This window comes from Penicillium expansum, assembly GCF_000769745.1.
Source record: "Penicillium expansum strain MD-8 chromosome Unknown contig220, whole genome shotgun sequence".
NCBI classification, from domain to species: Eukaryota; Fungi; Ascomycota; class Eurotiomycetes; order Eurotiales; family Aspergillaceae; genus Penicillium; species Penicillium expansum.
This window is the reverse complement of record NW_015971271.1, coordinates 127046-151030: the sequence shown is the minus strand read 5'-3', so window position 1 is coordinate 151030 and position 23985 is coordinate 127046. Positions and strand designations below refer to the sequence as shown.

At 48.5% G+C, this 23985-nt stretch overlaps 6 protein-coding genes across 6 annotated transcripts; 1 reads left to right on the top strand and 5 right to left on the bottom strand.

The window, feature by feature from the left end:
- Positions 1 to 190: 190 nt before the first annotated feature.
- On the bottom strand, positions 191 to 4594 carry PEX2_065930 (CDR ABC transporter; the record flags this gene model as incomplete). Its single annotated transcript, XM_016743864.1, has 4 exons — positions 191 to 631; positions 689 to 756; positions 809 to 2819; positions 2870 to 4594. The coding sequence occupies 4 exons, from the start codon at positions 4592 to 4594 to the stop codon at positions 191 to 193; spliced, it is 4245 nt and encodes a 1414-aa protein (XP_016600046.1).
- A 3305-nt stretch (positions 4595 to 7899) lies between these two features.
- PEX2_065920 (Major facilitator superfamily domain, general substrate transporter) lies at positions 7900 to 9107 on the bottom strand (the record flags this gene model as incomplete). Its single annotated transcript, XM_016743863.1, has 3 exons — positions 7900 to 8160; positions 8219 to 8474; positions 8599 to 9107. 3 exons carry the CDS (start codon positions 9105 to 9107, stop codon positions 7900 to 7902), a joined length of 1026 nt encoding a protein of 341 aa, XP_016600045.1.
- A 639-nt stretch (positions 9108 to 9746) lies between these two features.
- On the top strand, positions 9747 to 10707 carry PEX2_065910 (class I SAM-dependent methyltransferase; the record flags this gene model as incomplete). The annotated part of the gene is made up of 3 exons (XM_016743862.1): positions 9747 to 9787; positions 9872 to 10043; positions 10123 to 10707. 3 exons carry the CDS (start codon positions 9747 to 9749, stop codon positions 10705 to 10707), a joined length of 798 nt encoding a protein of 265 aa, XP_016600044.1.
- A 395-nt stretch (positions 10708 to 11102) lies between these two features.
- On the bottom strand, positions 11103 to 11819 carry PEX2_065900 (uncharacterized protein; the record flags this gene model as incomplete). The annotated part of the gene is made up of 1 exon (XM_016743861.1): positions 11103 to 11819. The coding sequence occupies one exon, from the start codon at positions 11817 to 11819 to the stop codon at positions 11103 to 11105; it is 717 nt and encodes a 238-aa protein (XP_016600043.1).
- A 907-nt stretch (positions 11820 to 12726) lies between these two features.
- PEX2_065890 (putative polyketide synthase) lies at positions 12727 to 20713 on the bottom strand (the record flags this gene model as incomplete). Its single annotated transcript, XM_016743860.1, has 8 exons — positions 12727 to 13857; positions 13916 to 18549; positions 18606 to 19206; positions 19253 to 19778; positions 19830 to 20169; positions 20220 to 20277; positions 20330 to 20416; positions 20465 to 20713. The coding sequence occupies 8 exons, from the start codon at positions 20711 to 20713 to the stop codon at positions 12727 to 12729; spliced, it is 7626 nt and encodes a 2541-aa protein (XP_016600042.1).
- Positions 20714 to 21154: 441 nt separating this feature from the next.
- Positions 21155 to 22197, bottom strand: PEX2_065880 (putative DUF341 family oxidoreductase; the record flags this gene model as incomplete). Its single annotated transcript, XM_016743859.1, has 3 exons — positions 21155 to 21753; positions 21809 to 21827; positions 22138 to 22197. The coding sequence occupies 3 exons, from the start codon at positions 22195 to 22197 to the stop codon at positions 21155 to 21157; spliced, it is 678 nt and encodes a 225-aa protein (XP_016600041.1).
- Between the last annotated feature and the right edge of the window lie 1788 nt (positions 22198 to 23985).

Sequence of the window (23985 nt, the reverse complement as noted above, 5' to 3'; positions counted from 1 at the left end):
CAATATGAATTAATATATATTCAATTTGAAACGAGGGGAGATAGTACATGTGGTCTATAGCAATGTGCAGAGAAAAGAAGAATTATGTACTCACACCTCTAGGTGTTCGCATAGGAAGAAAAGAAAGCAGGTCTAGAGACTAAGTTTTGAAAAAGTCGATAATCCACATTCCTGAAGGTCAAATCCCCAATCACTGGGCGGTCTTGGATGCCTTAGTTCTCAATTTCATGAGTCCAAACACCAGCCCATACGAGCTGATGACAAACAGAGCCACAATGCCCGTGTCTCTCCAGCCGTAGAAGTAATCCTTCAAGTTGATGGTATAAAGGTAATCGGATCCACGGGTGTATTGACACACGCGGCATCCTTCTGTGGCCTCGGGGTTGATGAGGTTCATACGGGTGCCAATGGTCTGCATGAAGTCGCTTAGGTATTCACCGCAAGTAGTTCCGTTGGGTGTATTGAATTTAGCGAATTCTTGCTCCTTGCAATTGACCTCGCGATCGAACAGGCCAAAGACCAACAAGCTGCCCATAAGGTAGTTGAATGGGTTAAGCCAGTATATCCAGTATCGCCAGAAGCTGACGATTTGGGCGTAGGGGACCAAAACACCACAGAAAGAGATCATTGTCTGAGAAACACGGTGTTAGCTGAGATATTAGGATGGGTGAGAATAGAGAAAACATACGCCCAGGATTAGAGGGTTGATCATGGCAGCCATCTGGGCGTTGGGTGCATATGCAGCGACGAATTGACCTAGGTTCGTTCGTTAACGGAAGTCAATATAAAAGAGGGTTGGTTGGCTTACCAATTCCAGTGTATAGGAACTCGTAGAGGAAAAATACGAAGAACATGCTACCGCTCTTACTGGAATCAACTGTCATACCGGCCGTCCAATACCAGCAGTTGAAGAAGAGAGCGGCACACACAACCAGGTATGGGAATTCCGAGACAATCAAGGCAATGGTGAACGCTTTCCATGAGTACATCTTAGCCTTCTTCTCGCGTGCCTCAAACAGATCGCGACGTTCAAGGAAAGTCGGCTGCAGTTGATTGATCACACCGGGAGCGACAAAGATGGCGTTGAAGACAAAGAATAACACGCTCTGAAGATCAGTGACAGAGTCGCCAATCTTCCAGAAACTGAATCCCACAAACAAGCCTGATGAGATGTGGAGGGCAAACTTGTTGTTGATGTAGTCAGAGTTTCGGTACAAGGCTGTTGATGTGCGTTTCAAAACCAGGGTCGTCTGCTCCCAGAGGGTACAAGCAAACTCGCGACCATCATCGGTTGTAGCTTGCGGCTTCGATGCAGCGGTCTCAATGATCTCATCAAGCTCCTTCAGCATGGCACTGTGTTCGGGTGACTCCATCCAGACCTTGTTCCAATCTTTACCCTGACTCAATTGACCAGAAACAACGTCGATCATATGCTCAGCAGGGTTAGTCTCATGCGGGCACGGCGCTCCGTAACGGGAGAAATAGCCCTTGATATCCTTCGAATTCTCTCCAATGGGACCAAAGTAAACAGTCTTGCCTCCCTTAGCCAACAGAAGAAGTTGATCAAACTCAGCGAAAAGTTGCGCAGATGGTTGATGCACGGTGACTAGTACAGCCTGGCCAGCATCTGCAAGTCTGCGGAGGAATCTCACGGTGTTGTATGCACTCTGGCCATCAAGGCCGCTAGTAGGCTCGTCGAGGAAAATCAGAATGCTAGGCTTCGAAACGAGCTCAACTCCGATAGTGACACGCTTGCGTTGCTCGACACTCAATCCAGCTCCCACACTGCCGATCATAGTATCAGCCAGATCATGGAGCTCGAGTAAGTCAATGATAACATCCACGTAAGCAAGTTTCTCTTCGCGCGGGATGAAAGCAGGTTGGCGCAATAGGGCAGAGAACTCCAAGGATTCTCGGACCGTTGCCATACGTTCGTGGATGTCCAACTGCTCAACATAGCCGGCGGAGCGTTGGAATGAGACAGGCAATGGACGACCATCAACCATGATAGAACCATTAATAGTTCCTTCGGTTTTGCGCTGAGCGAGAACATCAAGTAGAGTTGTCTTGCCGGCGCCAGAGGAGCCCATCAAAGCACCTAGCATGCCGGGTTTCACCCATCCATGGACGTGATCAAGGAGGAGTCGGTCACCGGTAGGCGTTTGAACTGTGTATGAAAGATCCTTCCAGGTGAAAACGGACGTATTGCGGACCAACTGATTGTCAAGCTTTGGGGCCTCATCCTTGGTTTGGGAGACCTGTTTGTCTGAACTCTGGCCTTCTTCGTCCTTTTGCTGATTTTGGATGTGCTTGTGCAAGTATTCACGAGGGATGACCAGCGTGCTACCCGACTCGGAGGGTGTCCGCCACTTCGAAGTTGCGATCATTGTGAGAGCAACGAACAAAACCCACCAGGCCCAGTTGATACCAAAGTTGCGCCAAACGTGCGAGTGGCTGTACGAGAGCAACGCGAGATAGTTGTCGCCAACAACGAAGTTCTGTCCTGAGATCGCCCCAGCCACACCAGCGCAAGCTTGATACGCCTGAGCATTCTCATATCCAGGGCCGGTGGGGATCAGATTCGTTCCAACACATGGAATGGAGGTCTTATCATGGAATTCAATACTTAGCAAAGCCTCAAACCCATAAGCGAGCGGGTCGAGCCAGAAGATCCAGCCGAGCCACGGGTGCATTGTAGGCTTTGGAATCATGTAACCGGTGTACAGAACGGTGAACATGATGAGAGAACCAGAGACCTTGGAAGCTCCATCAAAGGTAGAAAATAGAGCGCCAACGGCTCGGAAGAGAGCAGTCATAGTCTGTATTTTGATTAGTTGACAATCATGCGAGCAAATTGAAAGGCACTTACCATTGTGGTTGTGAACACGATAATCCAGTAGGAGAAGAACGCCCCGGCAGACATTGAGAGTCCAACCATGAAGTAAAGAACCAGACCAAACATGGAAACCTGGAAAAGCAAGACAGGTATGTCCGCAGCAATTTGGGCGAGACAGAAAGCGGCGGGGTGGAAGTAAGCGAAGCCCTTGTGCTTGATCAACACAGGTCTTCCGGAGAAGGACTCGTTCACTTCACTCATGGCGAGCAAACTGTTGTAAAGAAGGGAGAAGAAGAGGGCACCGGATTTGATGAACAGTCCACCAGAGTTATCGGGGGCATCATAGAACAGGGAGCCGGCAATCAAGGCCTGGGCTAGTGTTGCTACCTGTTTGATGATGAAAGTAGCTTTGTCGCCCCAAAGGATTTGGTACTGGCGCTGCACACAGATCTTAACCTGATCAACGAAGCCAACGGTGAAGGGGCTGTTCTTGGGTAGGTTTTTGGAGGTTTCAAAGGCCACGCCTTGCTTGAACTCTTCAGTCCGCTCGCGAGCAAGATCGGAATCCGGGTAAGAGTATTCTGCTACCATTTGAGTATAGATCGGTGATTTTTCATACTCGGCTCGCAACGCGGAGGCGTTACGCGGGAAGCGACTCTCGAAGCCATCCCGAATTCTGCGCTCGGTCGGTACAGTGACACCAGTGAGGTAATCGGCGATATTAGAACCTTCACGGCAGATAAATCCGGCTTCTTCCATAAATGGCCTAGCTTGCTCTCTAGTGCCGTAGAAGATCTGTTCTCCTTCATCAAGAACGAGGACTTTATCGAACAAATCGTAAATGCCATTTCCAGCCTGGTAGAGAGTAACCACGGTGGAGAGATTGAGTGTGTCGGTCATAGCTCGGATAGCCTTCGTCCATTCAAGGGCAGTAGAGGCATCAAGACCACGAGTCGATTGATCCCAGCAGAAGACGGATCCTCGGGAGGCCATACATTCGATGATAGAAACTCGCTTGCGTTCACCGCCGCTAACTCCACGAACGTATTCATTACCAACCTTGGTGTTCTCAGTATGAGAGATTCCGACGGATTCGAGGAGGAACTTTTTCGATGCTTCTTGGTATTCCAAGGCAGTCATACCATCTGGCAGATGGAATGGCACCTTAAGGCGTGTGGCAAAGTCCATAGTTTGACCAACTGTTAAGGTTGGGAAGAAGATCTCTTCTTCGGTGTTCATCACAATCTGGCCTCGGAAGTTTTCAGCTTCCTTGGGCTGCATGGATCCAAAGCGAATATCGCCCTCCACTGATTTGTATCCTCCTCGTCTGTTGGCAAGCATTTTCAACAATGTCGTGCAGCCAGAGCCGGGGCGGCCCAGCACAAGCAACATTTCACCGGGTTTCACGCAACCATGGCTCTTGTTGAGAATCGTCTGTAGAGGAAGCTTTCGCCGGCCCTCTTTGATTTTGGTGGGAATATTGAACTGGGAGAGGACCGTCTCATTCACAGCGGCCTCCGAGCTTGTTACCTGCACGCTGAGATTCTGCCATGTGACGCCAAGTTCCTGCTTTTTGAATCCAGCAGCCAACTTACGATCGTTCTCCTCCTGGAGCTTGGTCAACATGCTCCAGTCATTTCCTTTGAGGTTGAGGCTCTCCTTGCCGGGAGTTTCGTCGCCTGCGATCGTCATGGCGCTTTCGGTATCGAATTGGATCCCATCGGAGCTTGCGCCCAGTCCTTTTTCTGACCCATCCATCGTGGCAGGGAATAGAGAAGGGGGGGAGGCGTTGAAAGAGGTCGAATAGTACAACACGCAGATATCAACTTGGGAGACGCCATCCTTTTATGAGAATGTTAGGGTTCCACTGCAGCGGCCCCGTAAAGCCGAGGCCGACGCAAACATTACTTTATTATTGGCAGCATCGGGATTTCGGTGGGGAGCCTTAATTGATAAAACAGATCTTTCGCTCTAAGACCCCTGTGAAGAGTCAGAAATTGATAACCTAAAAGGGTTCGGAGGAACTCTCTTGAATCCGAGCCGCTGACTAATCGGTTTATTCGCTTACCCCAACCTCCGATTGGAGTCTTGGCACCACGCCGTCTCCATAAGTGTACGCTGCAACTTTACTCCGTAACTACTGAAACTACCCAAGGAATTAATTGTGGATAAACGCCGAAGGCCGAGGACCATGTTCATTGGATGAAACTAGTTGCTTGTGGTAAGAGTATCCATGGATGACACAATTATAGACACAGAGCTTGCCTGCTATCTCATCTTACTAAGCGGCCGCAATACCCGCGGACATAACAAACCCGCGCCCATTGGACATCTGGATGTTGAATCTGAGGTGATTCGATAGATTCGTCCATGATAACAAGATCTGATACCCAGATGCATGCACATACAACTCTGATCTCCTGACCGACTTTCGATTCATCATATACTTGCTAACCTTGGAAGAAAGCAGGGAAGACCTAAGATCAGGCACCTTGGATAGAAAAGCCACCAGCGAGGCCATCACGTAACGTTATTGAATGTTGCCTAAACAGCGATCTAGCCCCGGAGCCCTGGAGCCTAGTAGGGCTTACTTAAGCTCATATACAACATAGTTAGGCCAGAGACTGAAACCTCGTATTCCCGAGCTCGGCCTTTGAGCTTATCTAAGCCCATTTTTCCCAGGTCCATGGATCCATTGTTCTCTAGAGATCTTACATAGGTCTTGAATATGTCTCCATTTGACCGAAATGCCCGTGTTAAAGATCCACCTTCGCTTCTAACCAGAGTCTTTGAATGTTGTAAAGCTTGGCAAGTTGCCTCGACATGCAATATATTTCAAATCATCTCGAGCCAGATGTATCAATTGACTGAACTAAATCGCGAAGCGCAGAGGCCGCATAGATTATCCATTATTGTAGGTAGTCATATACCTATCTACAAACATTTAGCTATATATGTGCAGATGGTGAGCATATACAAACACAAGCCCTCCGCTCCTCAGGCCTCGGAAGTTGGCTTGTCACCCCACATTGCATCTCCGTTACAGTCATCTAATCCCTGTCAGACACAACAGCACCTCTTGGTCTCCCTTGATACCTCCCTTAGGGCACATCGAAAGAAAGTGGCAATCCCCAACAAGCGATTTTTATAAATCTAGAAATGGTACATATCGTAGCATTTCTGCTCGGCACATTTGAGAGAGAGGTATGTCCTTTTCAAAAACTTTGAGACTAACTTGTGAAAACCGGCCAGCTCCTTTAGTAACTAAATTACCTCCGACACTAGAGAAGTCCCAATACGTTACTGCGGAAGATGCAGAAGGCGATACAGGATATTAGGCCAACAGGGCCATTGCATGCAATCTGCTGACAGCTAAGAAGTCCACCTAAAAGCCCCGAAAGCCTGTTGTATCACCTTTAACCTTCAAAGTTGAACTATGCTCTGTCTCCCAATAGAGAGATACAAGAGGAGGGTCGTTAGAGAAACCCTTAATTAGCAAGTGGCCAAGCTCGCTTCCAACGGCGTATCCTTTAGCCCATGTAGGTAGGTAGAGGGAAAATAAAACATTTTGTCCTTTGTTATCTAGTGTCGGAAAAGATGTATTGCACGAGCTGTCACTAGCAGGACCGAGCAACACTAGACAGCTTCGTAAAGAATGCCCCGAATAACCAAATTCTGACCCTAGAAGGTTGGGATACAACTAAAGGGGCTATTAGGGCCATTAAAAGGGAGCGCAGGAAGTCGAACGTGCCCTCAACTCCTGCAAAGGGAAAGAGAAGACTTGGACGAAGTGGGCTAGTTATTCTCTGGATATGCTGCCATCGTGTGAATTGAGCTCCAGTCATGCCTAGGCAGTTGATACCAGAAGTTTGTATCATCATAATCTTCCTGTAGAACTTTCTAGAGAAGGGTCGCAGATGTGACTAACTGCGCTCTTTTCTCAGCCCACAGGGGACACATGTACACCACAAAGCATAGGTCAATGGAAAAATGAGCATATCCAAGGTTAGATAAGACAGCGCAAAGAAAAGCGCGTAGAAAGTTGTCGATTGATAACCTACGCGTTTTAGTACTTCAAATACTATTTCATTCTTCTCTCACTTCCTTCCTTCTTTCAATTCATTCTTGCATCTCCTTCACTCTACGTCACCATCGATTTATCGACTCCATCCTTTGATTTGATCTCTTTTCATCCCACCCACTAAGCAAGATGGCTTTGGAGTAAGATCAACCTCCTTAGTAACCATTGTGAGAGCCACACTGACGTTTGTAGTCGAGCCCCTGCGGCTGCATTCTCTCACCTGGCCGAGGCAGCCAACCTCCCAGCCCCCCACACTGGAGCCGAAGAGCGCCCTGCAGGAGACTGGGCAATTCATATCCAGGCGCTTCCTTATCTTTCCGTACGAGGTGGACTGTACATCACGTCCTCCTTCATCCGTTACCTAGTCACGCTCCCACCTCGCCGAGAACCGATGCTGCGATACGATATCCACTGGGATGCTTTCAGCTTGAATAAAGAGATCTCCAAGAGCGCCGAGCATGTTGAAGCGATTTATACTTTTGTGGTTGGACATCGTGCTGAGTTGGAGTGTTCTCTGTGTCAAAATGGAAGAGGGGTTTTCCCCTTCTGCGTAGTCGTCGGCTATGAATACGGGCAATCTGAGTGCAGCAACTGTATTTGGCAACGAGACACCGACGGCTGTTGGCTCCTTGGAGAACGCGGTCAACAGTTCAGTGAATATGTGCTGCTATGAGGAATCCACCTAGTCGATATGAGCCATGGCTTTCATCTATTCGTACTAGGGCGTGATTGAAATTCTGAAATTTGGTCAAACTTAGAAGTCCTCTCAAATGAAGATATTAACGAGGTTTTCTGCTCTATTACAGGACCTGGGCCGTAACTTGTTTAAATGTAACTAAAACGATTAACATCTAGGGTACTATGTGTATCTCCGGGGTGATTGATACAGTTTTAGGAAGCAGACATACTGGTAAAAGTAGGCTTAGCAGCCCCTCCCTCCTCCGCAGTCTCGTTCTACTCAAGACTGTTTCTCTAGAAGCTCTCAAACAGTTTGTGTTAGTTTCTGCTCTCCCGAATACAGCTTTGCCTGCAATTGTCCGGCCAATCCTCCCGCCACCAACGTCCCCGACAACATGGCCGTTACTACCGCCTTCATGGGCACGGCACAGTCACCCGCTGCAAATACTCCGGGAACGGAGGTGCTGTAGAACGGCTTCGCTGTCTTGATATCACCATCAGATGTGAGGTACAATCCTAGTTGCTCGGCGAACGGGCCGTTAATTTCTGTTTTAGGCTCGTGGACCTGCGGATGGTCAGTATCCACTACGCAGAATTGAAGTTTAGGGTTAGACGATGCTCACCAAGAATCCCTCTATTCTTTTAGTACTATCTTCAAATCCTACTTCCACGTCTGATGGGCCTGGCCCCTTGACCAGCCGCGTCACAGGCCTACTATCGACCTTAATGCCCTTATCATGGCTCGTTTTCTCGAGCGCCTCGGTACGCTCTTGTGCGCCATGTGTATAGAGATGGTGACGGTCGTAACGAACCGCCGGGCCATCCGTGCAACGTGCATCCCCGCCATGGTGTTGCCCATATCCCCAATGGCGAGCACTCCTGCGGATTCGCAGCCTCATTCTTCAAAGCCGTGGCAGAAGAGACAGTGAAAGCTGTTTTGCGCCGCGCAATGTGAGTCATAGAAACAGCAAATAAAATAACAAATAAATACGATCATAGTTACATTCCTAGTCCCCAGCACTCTCCATATCCTGTGATATCTGGAAAGATATCAAGGACTCCATTGGCGAAAACCAACTTCTTCCCCGTCCACACCCGTTCTCGCCAGTCAACGGCAATAAAACTCCCTTCGGTATTCCACATGAATCCAGATTGGCGCTCCGAAGCGACAGTATACCCAATGATGGCAAAGGTACCCGTACAAAGACCTACTCCCCCGGTACCAGCAATTGCACGGCCGACTATTAACGTAGCACTGTTCGGGGCCACGGCACATATGAGACTGCCCAGCTCGAAGATGAAGAGAGACAGAAGATATGACCATGTTAGATGGAAGTACTTGAATGCCTTGCCCCAAGTCGTCTGGAAGGCTGCAAATTTCAAGAACGTGGCCGAACCATACCAACCAATATCATCGATACTATGAAATTCATTGGCGAAGTAAGGAATAGCGGTGGCCAGAATTGTTGAGTCCAGGTTGGCAGTGAACATGCCCATAGATAGAGCAAACATCGTAAGAGCTAGCCGACCTGGGCCAGGCAAGAGGCGTCGTCTGCCATTGTTGGTGGTGGTAAATAGTAATGGTTTATAGTCGTGTGATAGCGTGTAGATGTGTACCCCAAAATGTAATTAGATACAGATTCACTGAGTTTAATATGTGGTAACTTCAACGTATCGGGCCCTCGGGCCTTTGCTACTTTCCTTCCCAAATCCCTAAGCATAGTGGTCCTTTCACTTCACTGGGTGTGCAATGACCTTAGAAGCTGTGAGATATTCTCCGATGGCAGCGTCCGCTGGTTATTGGCCCGTTGCTTCGGTCCGTTGGGATAAGCCAATCGGGGTCAACGATCGACGCCTCTTGCCCCACCCCCAGCATTCAGGGGTGGATCGCGAGGTCACCATCTAGTCTAGCCTCCTTTCTGAGTTTCAAGCGGTAATTTTCTAACCTTGGAGGTTAAGAGGATCAATAACTAAGCTGCCTAGCCGATCACATGTAAGTTGGGTCATATAAATACGGCGCTGTAGCGCCACATCGCATTTTCGCCAATGCTTACCTGGGGATATTGCGCAGTTGCACTGGTGGCTATACTCGCTCTCCTTCTTCGATATCGAACTACATTCATAGAAGATATTTCTGACCTACCTAGCACAATGGGAGATACACTCGCCGACAAGAACCAAGAATATTGGAAGTGAGTCTTCAGCAAGGGAGAAACTCCCATGAAAAACGCACAGAGAGGACCTTGGGAGAAATGCTGACTGTTGACTGTGTCTAGTCATGCCTCTGGGCATGTTTTCAAGGACCAATGGGTGCACGATCTTCAGAAGCAGATTTTCAGCTTTCTGACGGGTAATGTGGACTGGATAGGCATTCAGCCTCCTAGCAGCGACAATACTCGGCAGACGAAATTGATGGATTATGCCTGCGGAAATGGCATTGTTTCACGCGTAAGTTATTGGCCTTGGTTGGAGATTGGAGCTTATGACTCTAGCAGCACACAATACTGACTCTGTTGGGGTTCTACAGTCGCTACATCATCTTTTTTCCAAATGCATCGGCGTCGACCTGTCAGATGGAATGCTGGACAAATATCGTGCAACCGCAGCGGAACTAGGGCTTGACAAGTCGCGCATGTCGGCCATTCAGGGTAACCTCTTGTCTCCCATAGTTACACCAACTAGCCCTCCACTCAGCAAGGAAGAGCTGGGTGGTTTCGATTTGGTAGCTATTTGTATGGCTTTGCACCATGTCGAAGACATCGCTTTGGCCACCAAACTTCTCGCCGAAAGACTGCGACCGGGCGGTGTGCTTCTAATCATCGACTGGGCGACGCGTGATTTGTCGAATGAGACTGAGCAGCAAGCCAGCGTGCAGACAACTTCCTTTTCGGAAGATCATGACAATCACCACATGCACGAGGTAGTTGACCCAAAACACCCCGCAGCGCATACCATCTCCCACCACAGCTTTTCGCAGGACCAGATATTCTCCCTCTTCGAACAAGCGGGCTGTGGAGAATCGCAATTTGTGCTAGCGGATCGACTATCACTCGTTCCTGCCGCTCCAAGTGGGCAGTTGCAACTGTTCTGGGCTCGTGCAACGAAACTGTAGCATCTCTGAATTATAGCTCCCTTTTGCTCCTTGTTTCATAGTTAGTCATAATCTCCAATGCAAGAGTACTGCTTCATGATCTCATCTACTAGACAATAGTACTCAGCGATAAGGAAGAATAACCCTTATAACGGTGTTGCGGAAGGAGGAGCATGGTGGTTAGTAGGGTGAAGTACCAGAAGCTCCTTAGCCCGGTATCCCATCTCCTGGTACCACTGGGTGTGTACATGATTTGATGGGGTTCTTGATTGAAACAATCCATTAAGAGGCCCACCGTGGAAGTTCGCGGCCTGCTTCTGGCGTAGAATCTCTTGACTACAATATATTATGGTTTCAACGCACCGTCGCAAATCACCATCGCAGTCCGGAAGATCTCTTGTTCGTCCGGATCGAACTCAAGGCGTCCAAACTGGAAAAGCGGGGGCTCCGACCCGTCGCTGATGGCCGATCCGGGACTCGACCCCCCCCCTCGGCATCTCACCTGTCCTAGCCCGCTGCTGAAAGGGACTCTGTGGCCAGGGCAAATTATTCTGATCGGCCAAGGACACAGTGTCACCCTCGCTCGCAGGCCGCTGAATGGAGAGGAGCACGAGTTCATACAGCCCCACGACCAGATCTAGGACAGTTGCCACCAAGAGCGGACATCTCTGGCAACGTCGAAATTCGTCGGTATTGCTCACTTCCCGTACCTTTGCCATGGCTTGCCGGTTTAGCCGCATCGCTTGGTCGATTGGGACCCGGGAGATCGGGAGCTGCTCTTCCAAGGACTCGATTATCTTCAAGGCGGCGGTATGTGTGTAACCCGCCACCACCGACGGATCGCGATAGCTCGGGGGGACTCTCTCATCGGTCTGTTCTGCTAATCGGGACCGCACCGATTCGCCTGTCCGCTCCGGGGCAGGCAACTCCTCAATGTGCTTATTGGACATGCTCTCAGAAGTGGAGATACCATGAATGTCTGAACGTGGATGGGGCAACAAGTTCTCTGCTGCCAGCCAGAAAGGATTGGTTGCGCCGGGCGAAACCAGTGGTAAGTCCGGGTAATCACTTAACAGGTTCTGCAGATAACTGTTGATCTCCACCTCTGCCGAGACGCCGGTAACCTCTCCCATGGTGAAGACGGAACCATCCCCATTGCATTATTTACTGAGGAAACTGGATTCTCTGTTATGGATGCGCTGACCAACTATGGTGGGGAAGAACCGCTTTCCGGACCTGATTGATGCAAAGTCGCGCTGGGCGGAACTCGCGATTCTTGCTGACGAGGAATCTGGTCGCTCGCTTTCCTCCGTTGTCTCTTCGGCGCCCGGCCTACCATCGAAACCTGATATTCGCAAGAGAGACCGTTCCGGCGACAGCGGTCACAGCCATACTTCTCGCCGCTGCAGCGGACCTGAAGACGTTCATCACGGTCAGGTTGTTTGCGTATGGATATCCATCGCTCTCGTTGCTGGTAGACCTACCTTTGCGGCGTAGCACTCCGTGTAGGCAGACGTAGGCGCAGGGGCTTCCGAGTACTCAACATAGTGAACACATTAGCAATTGGAACCCTCAAGAGAGAGCGTTCCAATGCGCATATGTCAGATGCTCGACCGCTGTATGGCGCAATCCAGCTTTTTTTCTGGGGGGGAAAATTAGGAACCAGAGCAGAAAAATGGGTTAGTCTCTGGATAGACAGATGCTAAGGATGAGAAGCTAGAAGAGCGAGATCAGGGAACAAACAAACGAGCCACGTGACATGGCAACAGGGTCCTCTAAAATGAGGCTAGCTGTATACAGGTTTGCGTGGAGATTGGACTACGTATTTAACAGGCGACGATGAGGTTGCAACTGTGAAAATCAACCTCGAAATGAACGTGGTGATATCTTGAAAATTTGCGTAATGTGCATTAAAAGTGTCGAAACCGATCGGCTCGACATCGACAGTTTGGGGTTGAAAATACGAAAGTGAGGTCTTTTCTCCACCGATAACATGTTCTAGTGGATTCTCCATTTCAATTGCCAACTAAGATTAGTAGCTCACTCCAACGTTCCCTCGAATCTTTGGCTCGCAATCTTATGAGATAATTCCAACATAGACCTTGCTAGAATTTCCAAAATAGGAATAGTGGAATCCATAGATCGTGATATCCAGTTGCGCAGCTCCACGGCCACATGGGAGTCAACTCCATAATCGGAGACCGGATTAGCAGGATTAATATTTTCAACAGGGATGGAGAGATGGGAGGCAATTTTCCTGCTAAGGGCATCACAGATGACAACGGCGGCTTGATCCACTGTTTTTGCACCACCAAGTTCAACCTTCAATCCTTCTATCGAGTCGCCGAGTGCAGTAGATTTGCCATGACCCTGGAATCTATACCGGAAATGGGCAAACAATGGCGCGTCGAAGTTCCCAAGTGAATTCATCTCTTTCCATTGGCCGAGCCCAGTTATAAGTTGTGCTCCTCCGCTCGTCGACTGGGAGATTGCAACTTGTATCAGGGATAGAAGAGTTGGTGCGTCGGTGCCCTGGAATCCTTGTCGTTCCATCTTTACCGCTAAATCCTTGTTCTCGGCCAAATGGCCAACATCTGTGATCGTGCCGAGGTCCAGAGATACTGCTGAAAGGCCTAACCCTCTTCGATAGGCGGCGAATGCGTCCATAAAGGTGCAGCCGGCGGCATAGGCAGCCTGTGTGGCATTCCCAATAACGCCGCTAATAGACGACAGCATCAAGAAGAAGTCAAGATTAGTGGGGAGATGTCGGTGCAAATTCCAGGTGCCATAATACTTTGGGCCCATGACATCCCGATACTCGTCCAACCTCATATTTTCAATGTGAACATCCTTGAGGACCATGGCTGCCTGAATCAGCCCTCGTATTGGGGGTGCGCAGTAAGACAGATCATGAAGCATTCGCTGCACTTCGGTCTCGTCGGATATATCACAAGCTCGGGTAGTTACCTGGATACCTTTTTCCACCAGATTTCTCACTGTGATCTGAGCCTGATGCTTTGAAAGGCCGCTTCGATTGACGAAAGTTAGGCTCTTTGCTCCATTTTCTGCCATCCACGTAGCAACCTCTCTCCCAATTCCACCAAGCCCACCAACCAGCATGTATGACGCATTTGCGCGGAACAATGGCTGCGTAGACTTAGGGAGCGTGGCCTATATCTCGTTAGCTGAAGGCAAGAGGACGTTTTCTGCAATATGGGATAAGCTGTACCTTCACAAGATCGTTCTCTTCCATATGAACCACGACATGCTGCTGGCTTTCAGTTGCTGTTATTGCCCCTTGAATATGTGAAACATGATATGTATCGGTAAAGCTAGGCCCTTTGAGTCGCCCCTCGACAAATAAGCGAAAGACCTTCGGCCATATCTGGTTGGCAAGGTCTGTCCTCTCTTTTTGGAGCTCAAATATATTGACTGTGGACATGGACATGTTCTGAGGACATGACAGCAGTGGAGACTTGAGATTGTTTGTTCGAAGTTGAATAAACCGTCCAAATGGTGCAGTGCAGCTCTGGAGAATTCTGTCCTCCGGGGTCTCGAAAGTGACTACTACGTTTGCTTTCTTGCCATCAGTCAATCGTAGCACACCCTTGGTTATATCATCTTTCCCGCTTATGAATACATGCTCCTCCGGAATCCCGAACCTCGACCTCAGCAAGTCCTTTCCATCAGGGCTTTGCACCGTTGCAAATATCCGAGCGTCCCTCAGTAGGTACACTTCCAGAAGTGCTTGGCCGAAATGACTTCCGGCGTCATGGACGAGAACAACATCATTCGACTCAACTATCGACAGGTGGTTCACAACATAATATGCAATGGTATATGCTAGAGGCAAAGCTGAAGCCACCTGTAATGGCATTTCGTCATCGATCCTCTGGAAAGCTGATGCCCGATCGTGATAAAAGCTTCTCGCTGTCCCAGCTCCAAGACACGCAACCCGGTCGCCTACCGTGATGCCGTGGACCCCGGCGCCGACCTTGTATACTATGCCACTACACTCCAAACCGAGGGTGTCGTCTGTTTCCCAATCAAGATAGGTTGACTGAACATCCCATTTATTCAGGCTAAAGGAGTGTACTTCGATCCCAATGCAGCCGACTGGAAGCTCTTTCATCTGTAGATCAACAACAAAACCGGGGTTATTAAATTTCCGGGAAAGACGGAGAGGTTGCTGAATTTGATGAAAAGGGCGCTCGGATATAGCCTCGGTATCATTAATGCTGTTCATGGTGTCGTTCGCCTTCAAATTCTCTAGCACACGTGGAACCAGAATTTGTCCATTTCTCTCCGCATATTCCGTGTCTTCGTCTGGATTGTCACGCAGGAATCGGGTAGCAACAACTCTTACAATTATCTTGGCGGCTTGGGATTCCGAGAGAGGATTTTCAGCATCCAGATCAAGGGTAACAATCGGGTTTACACCCGATTCGGCCCGCGCTGTTCTTGCGAATCCGACAGCCAAGGCCGCGTTTGGGTTGACAGGCTCAATCGTCCCTCCCCTTGTGATCCAGAGAACTCCACCACTCTGCGTAAGCATTGCTTTTATCTTGCTGAATGTAATTTCATCAGGAGCGGCCAACAAGGAAGACTCTGAAGTATCCAAGACCAAACAAATCTGATCCTTACACTCAACATTATTGACGTGTGCCACATTCACCTCGCATGAGGTCTTCTCGAGCTCAGTAACTAGATGCCTGGCAACTCCAGCATTGTCCATGGATATGATGTTAATCTTTCTGGCAGACTTTCGGTTTTTTCGTTTTCTGGCCACGATGAATTGATGGCTCTTCTCAGAATCTTGCTCCGCATAGGCATCAACCTCATTGAAATGAGCATCTTGTAGGATCTCATCCCACTGACTCTCTGTCCAAGCACCCTGGCCCAAACAGAATTCGTTTGCGGACAAGCAGTGCAAGGCACTGAATAAGAGACTTTTCAGCGCATTCTTCTTTGGGTCGAAGGGGTTGATTGCAATCAAATAGCCAGATGGTCTCAAAAGCTCATGGATTTTAGTAAGCGCATCTTTTTCACAACGTGCAGTACACAATCCATGAGGCAGTATTAAAATGTCGAAGGAATTCTTCTCAAATCCTTGTTTGGGGAAATTCTTGCTAAGATCCAGGGGCTTACATTCAACCCATTCCGACCACTCCTCCAGCCGCTTCGCGGTATGCTCAAGCACAAAAGCGCTTTCGTGGGCAAACGTATATTTTCCGCAGTAGGGTGATTCGTTGAGTGTCAAAAGATGGTTCAGGAATATTTCCGCTATCTGGCCTGTGCCAACGCCAAATTCAAGGATGGAGATATCTGGTTTGCCGTGGCCAATCAAGTTGACATAATTTGCAGCTGCTTGGTACGAGTCGTCCGCTGAGAATAAATCCCAGAACTCATCCAAAAGTCGATCGTCTTCGATGACAGCAGAAAAGTCGACTTGGTTTCGAATAATAGCCACAAGATTATTCCCAATAACTGGCAGGAGCCTTCCCATCGGAACGGAATGGATATCTTCTAAGTGGGATATTGATATTGAGGGTTTATCATCATGTCTTTCGAGCACATCTTGGAGATAGCACCGAAATTTGCGGTGAGAAGTGCCCAGTTCCATTGCTTCCGTTGTGCTGACTTCCTCCAGCGCAGCTCTGATGAACCCGACTGCACTCTCTTCGTAATCTGTTTGAGGCTCAGGCTTTTGATCAGCATCCTTATTGTTGAAAAGGAACGATGCATTATTGCTGGAAAGAAAGCTCGGATCGGGTTTCCAGTCAATCTGATAAATTATGCGGCTGTCTTTTGCCTGAGATGCCGGTTCATGGCGCTCGAGCCGCGCGCATCGTAGGCCACGAAGTGAAATAGTTGGCTCGGTTTCAAATTGCTTCACGTTGCAACTTACCGCGACTATGCATGCCGTCACGTCCCTGTTAGGCATCGGGCGCACATGAGTACAAATACTCATGAGCTCTCCTGCCGAACAGTTCAGACTGGATGATACAACCATCTCTTCAATGGAGACAGGGATTGCAGGTCCTTCCTCAATCCCCATACCTGGCGGTAAAGCGGCAAAGATGGTTTGAAATATAGTATCCAGTGTGCATGGATGGACCAAAAGCTCATGCTGAAATGATGCAGGCATCACAGATAGTGTATCTGGTACAGTAACTTCTGCAAAGCACGCCCCGTCTTGAGTGACACGTGCTTTTGTCATATTCGCAAAACATGGTCCGTATTCGAGACCCGAACGCTGAAGCTTCTCATAAAAGTCTTGCACATCAATCACTGATATTCCATGGACTTCAGTCCCCAACGGGACTGTCGCATAATCATCAGTTTCCTCGACGCCGTCGCCTAAAAGACCAATGCTTTTCTGTGCCCCGACCAAGCCAGTACAATTCTCAATCCACCTATTATCCTCTGAGACAGAGTATACATGGAAATTATACAACTGTTCTTGGTCCTGTGTCGACTTTTGAAGAGATATCATAACCTCGACCGCAGAGGTTTCATCGAGTACCAGGGCTGAGTGTATTCTCACATCTCGCAGGATGTATTTAGCAATACTTTCTTCATCTTTATTCAGCTGTATTGAGGCTTGGATTGCCATGACCAGATACCCTGCAGCAGGGAAAACAATGTTTCCCTGAATCTTGTGATCGAGGAGCCAAGGGAGTTCTGAGGTCCGAAGATGATTTCTCCAGCGAGGTTCAAATGGACATGCCATATTGTCTGGTGCGCCAAGTAAGTCCATCCGCGGAGAGGTTCGGTTCCGAAACATCTTGCTCATGCGTGGCTCTGCCCAATATGACCTGGTGTGATTCCAGGCATACGTTGGAAGATCAACCAGTAGCTGTGGCGTGCTACTAATCTCGGTCCCCACAGGCCTGTTAATTGCAGTCAAGTCAATAGGGTAATTAAGTGATGTTAACTTAGCGACTGCACCGAGCGCTGTCGTGACTGCGCTGACTTTCCGTGTCAGAATGCTAATATAGGTTATATCGGCAGCGTTGAGTTTCGCATCGGCCTGGAGAACTTGCTTGATCGGCCCAGAAAGTGCCGAATGGGGTCCAATCTCGATGAGACAATCGACAGAAGGCTTTTGGGCTGCTCCGGCCCTTCTTATTCGGGAACTCCCTGTATGACTAGCGCGGTGACCATTTGTCTCAAAACATAAACTCCTTAGTGAGTTCGCAAATTTCACTTGCCCGATCAAATTTGACACCCAGTACTGAGCATCCAATCCCCCCAAAGGAAACATGGTTCCAGTGACCGAGGAAAAGAACGATCCAGACCTTTCCCTCTTGTCTCCTGCTATTTGATCCAGTCCTCGGGGTTGTATATGCTCTATTAAGCTGTAATACTTCTCGGCAACCTGTTCTATATGAGGAGAGTGATAGGCGACGCCCACTTCAAGGCGTCGGCTAAAGACCTGTTGTTCTTTCAAAGTTTGAGCGAGTGCATCAATCGCAAGTATATCACCTGATATCGTCACACTCGATGGACTGTTGACACACGCTACCACCAGCTGTCTGGGCTGGAAGCTGTCCAGGTAAGGCTGTACCTCTTCAGCAGACATCCCAACTGCCATCATGGCACCTCTGTTTGGTTGGTCATTGAGAAGCTGGCTTGCCACTGCCCCTCGGTAGTATGCCACTGACATCGCATCATTCATGCTGAGTGCACCAGTGGCATATGCAGCGGCAATTTCGCCACTAGAATGACCCATCACAGAGTCTGGATGTATATTCCAAGATTTCAGCAAGTCAACCAGCGCGATCTGTAACGCAGTGCACACTGTCTGGCTGAGACTCGGACGGTTCAAATCGGAGCCCTGGGGGCTCTTTGTGATTTCATCTATTTTCACCACGTCAGTGCACAGAAATTCAAAAAGCTGATTCATGCCAATATACCTTCCACTTTGAAAGGAGCTCCAATATTATTCAAGAATCTGTCGATACCTAATATTGTCTTTTTGAAGACTGGATAAGCCTGAAGCAGCTCCTTTCCCATCCCAGCCCACTGCGCGCCTTGCCCAGTAAATACAAACCCAAGAGCTGGCTTCCGAACAGCGATCCTAGCTTTGACATTCTGGGAGAGGGAGGTTGCCAACCCCGACAACGTATCTCCAACAACAGCTGCCTTCCATGGAAAGACGGAGCGCCGCTCGTTGACTGTGTATGCAAGATCGTCCAAAAACTTCTGATTGTCAACTTCATCTCTCTTATCGAGAATATGATTGCTCAGAGCCTGCATCTGTTGTACACAAGTTCTTTCATCGAAACCAGATAGCATCAATATGCGAGGTATGCCAAGCGATGAACAAAGAGCCTTCTCATCATGGCTTTTGGTCGTGGTCGACGGTATTCGGTCATCTCTCTTGAGTCCCCAGCCTGAGAGGCAGCTTTGGGCATCTTCGACAATTACGTGGGCATTGCTTCCACCATAACCGAAGCTATTTACAGAAACACGATGAGGCCGTGTGGTCTCCCATGGCTCAGGGTACAATTGAACCTACTGACGTTAGTCCCCAGCTTTTGACTTGCCTGAGTGTTCAAACCTTGAGTTTCCAATCATCGAGCGGGATTCGTGGGTTGATCTTTTCAAAATTCCTGTTTGGCAAGAACATGCAGTTTTCCAACATCAACACTGCCTTGATCACACCCGCGACTCCGCTTGCACCTTCCAAGTGGCCGACGTTGGTTTTGATGGAACCAATCCGCACAGGATCATCAGGTGGACGACCAGTTCCAAACACACGAGCAATTGCCCCCGTCTCAACTGGGTCTCCAGCCAGTGTGCCTGTCCCATGAGCCTCCACAAAATCGGTCTCTGAGGGATCCAGATCTGCCCGTATATAGACGCTCCGGATCAAGCTTTCTTGGGATGCCCCGTTAGGTAGTGTTATCCCTGCAGTACGCCCGTCCTGGTTGGAACCCGTTCCTCGTATCACAGCCCGGATCTTGTCGTGGTCGTGTAACGCCTTGGCCAAAGGTTTAAGGATGAGACAGCCAGCTGCCTCGCCTCGCGCGTACCCATTGGCCTTTTCATCAAAGGTATGGCATCTTCCATCTGAAGAGAGAAACCTAGGACTAAGTCAGTCTAATTTTTGAAGTCGCGGGTAATTTCTTACATACTTCATCATGCTCATGGTTGACATAAACTCATGACTCAAGATCAAATTGACTCCCGCTGCAATCGCTGTTGATGAGTCCCCTGTCTGGAGGCTTTGGCATGCCAAATGCAGTGCCACAAGGCTTCCCGAACAAGCTGTGTCTACTGTGACACTGGGTCCTTTCAAATCAAAGAAGTATGATAGTCTGTTTGCCATCATTGCACGAGATTGTCCGGCGTTTGTGCACTGATACATGGGTACACACTCGGGATCCCGAAGTAGGAGATCCGTGTAGTCTGCAGAAAAAGACCCTACAAAGCAGGATGTCCTTGTGCCCATGATTTTGGTCATAGGAATTCCAGCTATCCACCATCAATCAGCCTTGAAGGGGGAACTGGGACTAGCAGCCTACCATTTTCAAGACCTTCATATGCTACCTCCAAAAGCAATCTCTGCTGAGGGTCCATGGCCTGATTTATTTGACAATTAGGTGAGCTCGACAATATTCAAATAGGTACTCACCGCTGCCTCGTCGCTTGTCATGTTAAAAAACGGTGCGTCGAACGCGGATACGTCGTCTTCCAGAAAGTGGCCACCTTCCACATTGATCTATTCTCATATTATTGATCATTCCGACGAATTGCACATATGGCTTACTGTTCCATGGCGAGCATGATCTGAGTGATGGAATGCTGCACTATTCCACCTTTTAGCTGGAATCGGGCTCCATGCCTCTCTACCTGTGAGAATCATTTCCCACAGCTTCTCGACATTTTTGGCATCCCCTGGCCCCCGGAAGCCAATTCCCACAATTGCTATCGGTGTACAGGACCCAGCAACCATGTTCGTCAGACCATCTTCCGAAATTGTCCTTTTTGGGGGGTTGACGCTAGTTTGTGGCGACATTGTTGCTTTTAGCTTGCTAGATGTCGGACAATGACCATATATCTCATGCCAGGGAAAAGCGAGGGGACTGGCTTTTCTCAGGCCAGGGCAATTGGTTTTCCTCTATCAAAGTGATTGGTCTATTCGAGTTTTTGACGCCATTCGTTCTCGGTGACAGTCTACATCGGGATATGTGGGAAGGTTTCACCTCAAGTCGCAGCGAGGTAAGTATCCGGGTGCAACCCCCAACGGCGAAACAAAACTCAAAGCCCATCAACGTCTCGATCTGAAACAAGTTTCCTGTCTTCGCGAAGAATCTGCAATACACCATTACAACATCCTGCACATTATGTTCCACAACCGCAAACATACTACTCCCCTCTTCCAACAGACTTTTCTTCGCCCAACATTTGCCCCCTTGTCGCACAGCCGAAGTGAAGACCCTTCCTTTGGTATTTGGTGTCACAAGATTTGACTGGACATTTTTCGAATTGCACTGGCGATTATAGCGACATTTTTTTTATCACTGGGGACATCATGACCCTTTCCATGTACGGCAAATGTCGAATATCTCGCAGCACAGAGCTGATATAGAGCCATTGAGTATTCAAAGAGGGGGTCTTTGGCGCCAGCAATATGCACGCAGGGGATGGAGATAAACCCCTCCAATCCTTCGTCTACGACTGGGCGGTTCCCAGGTTCCATGCGGAAGGGTGGGAGGGAATTAATGAAGATTGCGCATCGAAATAGCGCAGGCTCATTTGGGTTCGTCTTGGCGTGGTGGATCATGAATCCAGCAGCCAATGTGCCGCCATGAGAGAAGCCTAGAACCCCGTCGAACGGACCTTCCAAGGCAACTGTTTCACTCAGCTGCTCATACGCCTCCAGTATATCGGACTCATCGCTATCCTCGTGGGAAAAGGTGCGTGGGAAACGGTAGTAGCTGTAGTACGGGCCATCATAGTAGCCGGCGATTCCAGGCCCGGGATCTGAGTCGACGTCACCTTCGAGGAAAGAGAAGGTTGCGGTGTTGTCACGTTGAAGCTCGTGCATGAGCCCACCTGTTTGATTAGAGTTTTATGTTTCGCCACTCACAGGAGATTGCATACAACCTACTCAGTTGCGACTGTAGAATCTATTGGTAGATTAGCATGCGGTCACCCCCCTATCAGCAGAATCAGTAACTTGCCTTCTGATTCGTGCCCCATCCATGGAGACACAATAATCTCAGGGGCATTGTGTTGGGTAGCGATAGACAGATGAAGTAGAGCAAAAGTCGCCGTTGTCATCAAGGATCACTGCAATTTGCCATGATGAGCGCCCTGTCTTCCTGCGAGATTTATATTTTCCTTTGTGGCAAACAAGAACACACGGCGGAAAAGAGATTCATCTCATCGGCTTCATTTCATCGATATGCACGAACGACCAGGGACCCTGGAACTCACCGCGAGGAGACAGATCCACTTTTGGCCTAAACTTGGCGAAACTATCAGTTGCACAGACATGCCGATCTGGATATGCCAATACACTCCACGTAGTCCACGTAGTCCATGCAGTGTTGTACTCACTCTGATTCATAACGCTCAGACGAAAGCCAAGGCAGTTGTAGACTTCACCATTGACATTTCCAGGTTGCTAAACGTGCATGTCAATGGAGGTCTTATTGGCTTCTTGCCAGCAGAAAATTGGCCACCTACATGGCTCTCTGGGATATTACAGCGTAATAATTAAGGAGATAAGCATTTCTGATTACCTAGACTGCATATTTGGAGAAGTCCATTTGTAGGAATTGTGCTCTCCATCCCATTCTATAGTTTGCGACTGATAAAAGTATATCTAAAATATATCGTAGTAAAATCTTGATTAGAGCGCTTCTAATAACATTTCCTTCGCACAGTAAGTTGTCTGGATATATAACTAGCCAGATTTCCAGCATACCTACATACCTACACCAAATAGGTGCCCCAATTAGGTTTAGTCGCCGATCAAAGACTCCCGAATGCCACCATTGCTTGGTATGGAGATAACCTTCGCTTGGCAGGATGTTTACTCCGTACATCTACTTTCTAGACGACATTCATCAAACTTCTGAGATATTCATAATTACCAAACAGTACACTCACTATCTCGGTCAAATTCCCACACTCTTCCAATTTCCCACCTTGCGCTTTCACACTAGCAACTGAGAAGCTCCGAACGAGTAAGGCACAGTGAGGACTTTCTCCAAGATAACGGGCTCGTCTGGCTGGCTCGCACGGTCCGCATCCTTTCTCTTGTCCTATTGAGGCAATCAACTAACAGGTCTCAACCCCTCGCCGATCCTGTTCCTAGTTTCTTCTGGTTCAAGAAATCGATCAGGCCCTCTTCACGAGACTTGAAGAGCAAGAAGATATCCTCCAAGGTGCCAGGGCCATGATTGCCAGCAAATATATATCAAGTTATGTCTGGCGCTCAGCATAAACAGATTTCCGGAAAGCTTATGAACATCTTCATAATTTTGTTTAAGTGCATGTGTATAGAGTACCGAGTGAATATTCCAAAATATCAAGATCACTTGAATTCTGCAATTTCTTTTACCAAAATTACAGAATTTGCCTCCCTTGTAAAAATGCACCTTTTACTAGGCAGATCATACAAAGAGTACCTATTCAAATGCTTGGGACGATCTGTAATTTTGGTAAGAGGAATGTAAGGGGCGGGCACTACAACATGGTTTTCTGCCGGGCAAAAACCCCCCGCAGTACCGCCCGTTGACATAGTCAGGGTTGAAATCTCCAGATCTCCAGATCATCTCCACGACTTCATCTGAAATAGAACTTCATATCGCATCACTTTTAGTTCCTATCATATTTTTTTCCCCCTGTACAATCATTCTCACTATTCTTTGATCTTTCGCTCTCGCTCAGGCTATCTTTGCCCCCCTTTTGGCGGTGGCAATCCCCTATTACCGCAGGATCCATTGTGGCTCTTTTGACCAATCGTAAGGATTTAGACATTGATTCTTGATTTGCGAGTACGAACACGACTTGCAATTCTTGATACAAGTAAGCAGAATCGTGAGACCCATCACCAGCGTCAACAATCATCATATTGACCATATTCCCCACCAGGGAGTCTCTTTATGCCTGGACTCTCATTATGTTCTATCGGTTGATAGGATACGCCACGACACCCTTTTCGCAATCATTTCTCTATCGCTAACCTGCAGTGCGTTATGCACAGTACAGTTGGGATTTTGACTGCCTCTGGATGCCTTGATTTTTGTTGGCTGAACTAGGCTAGGCCTAGGTCAA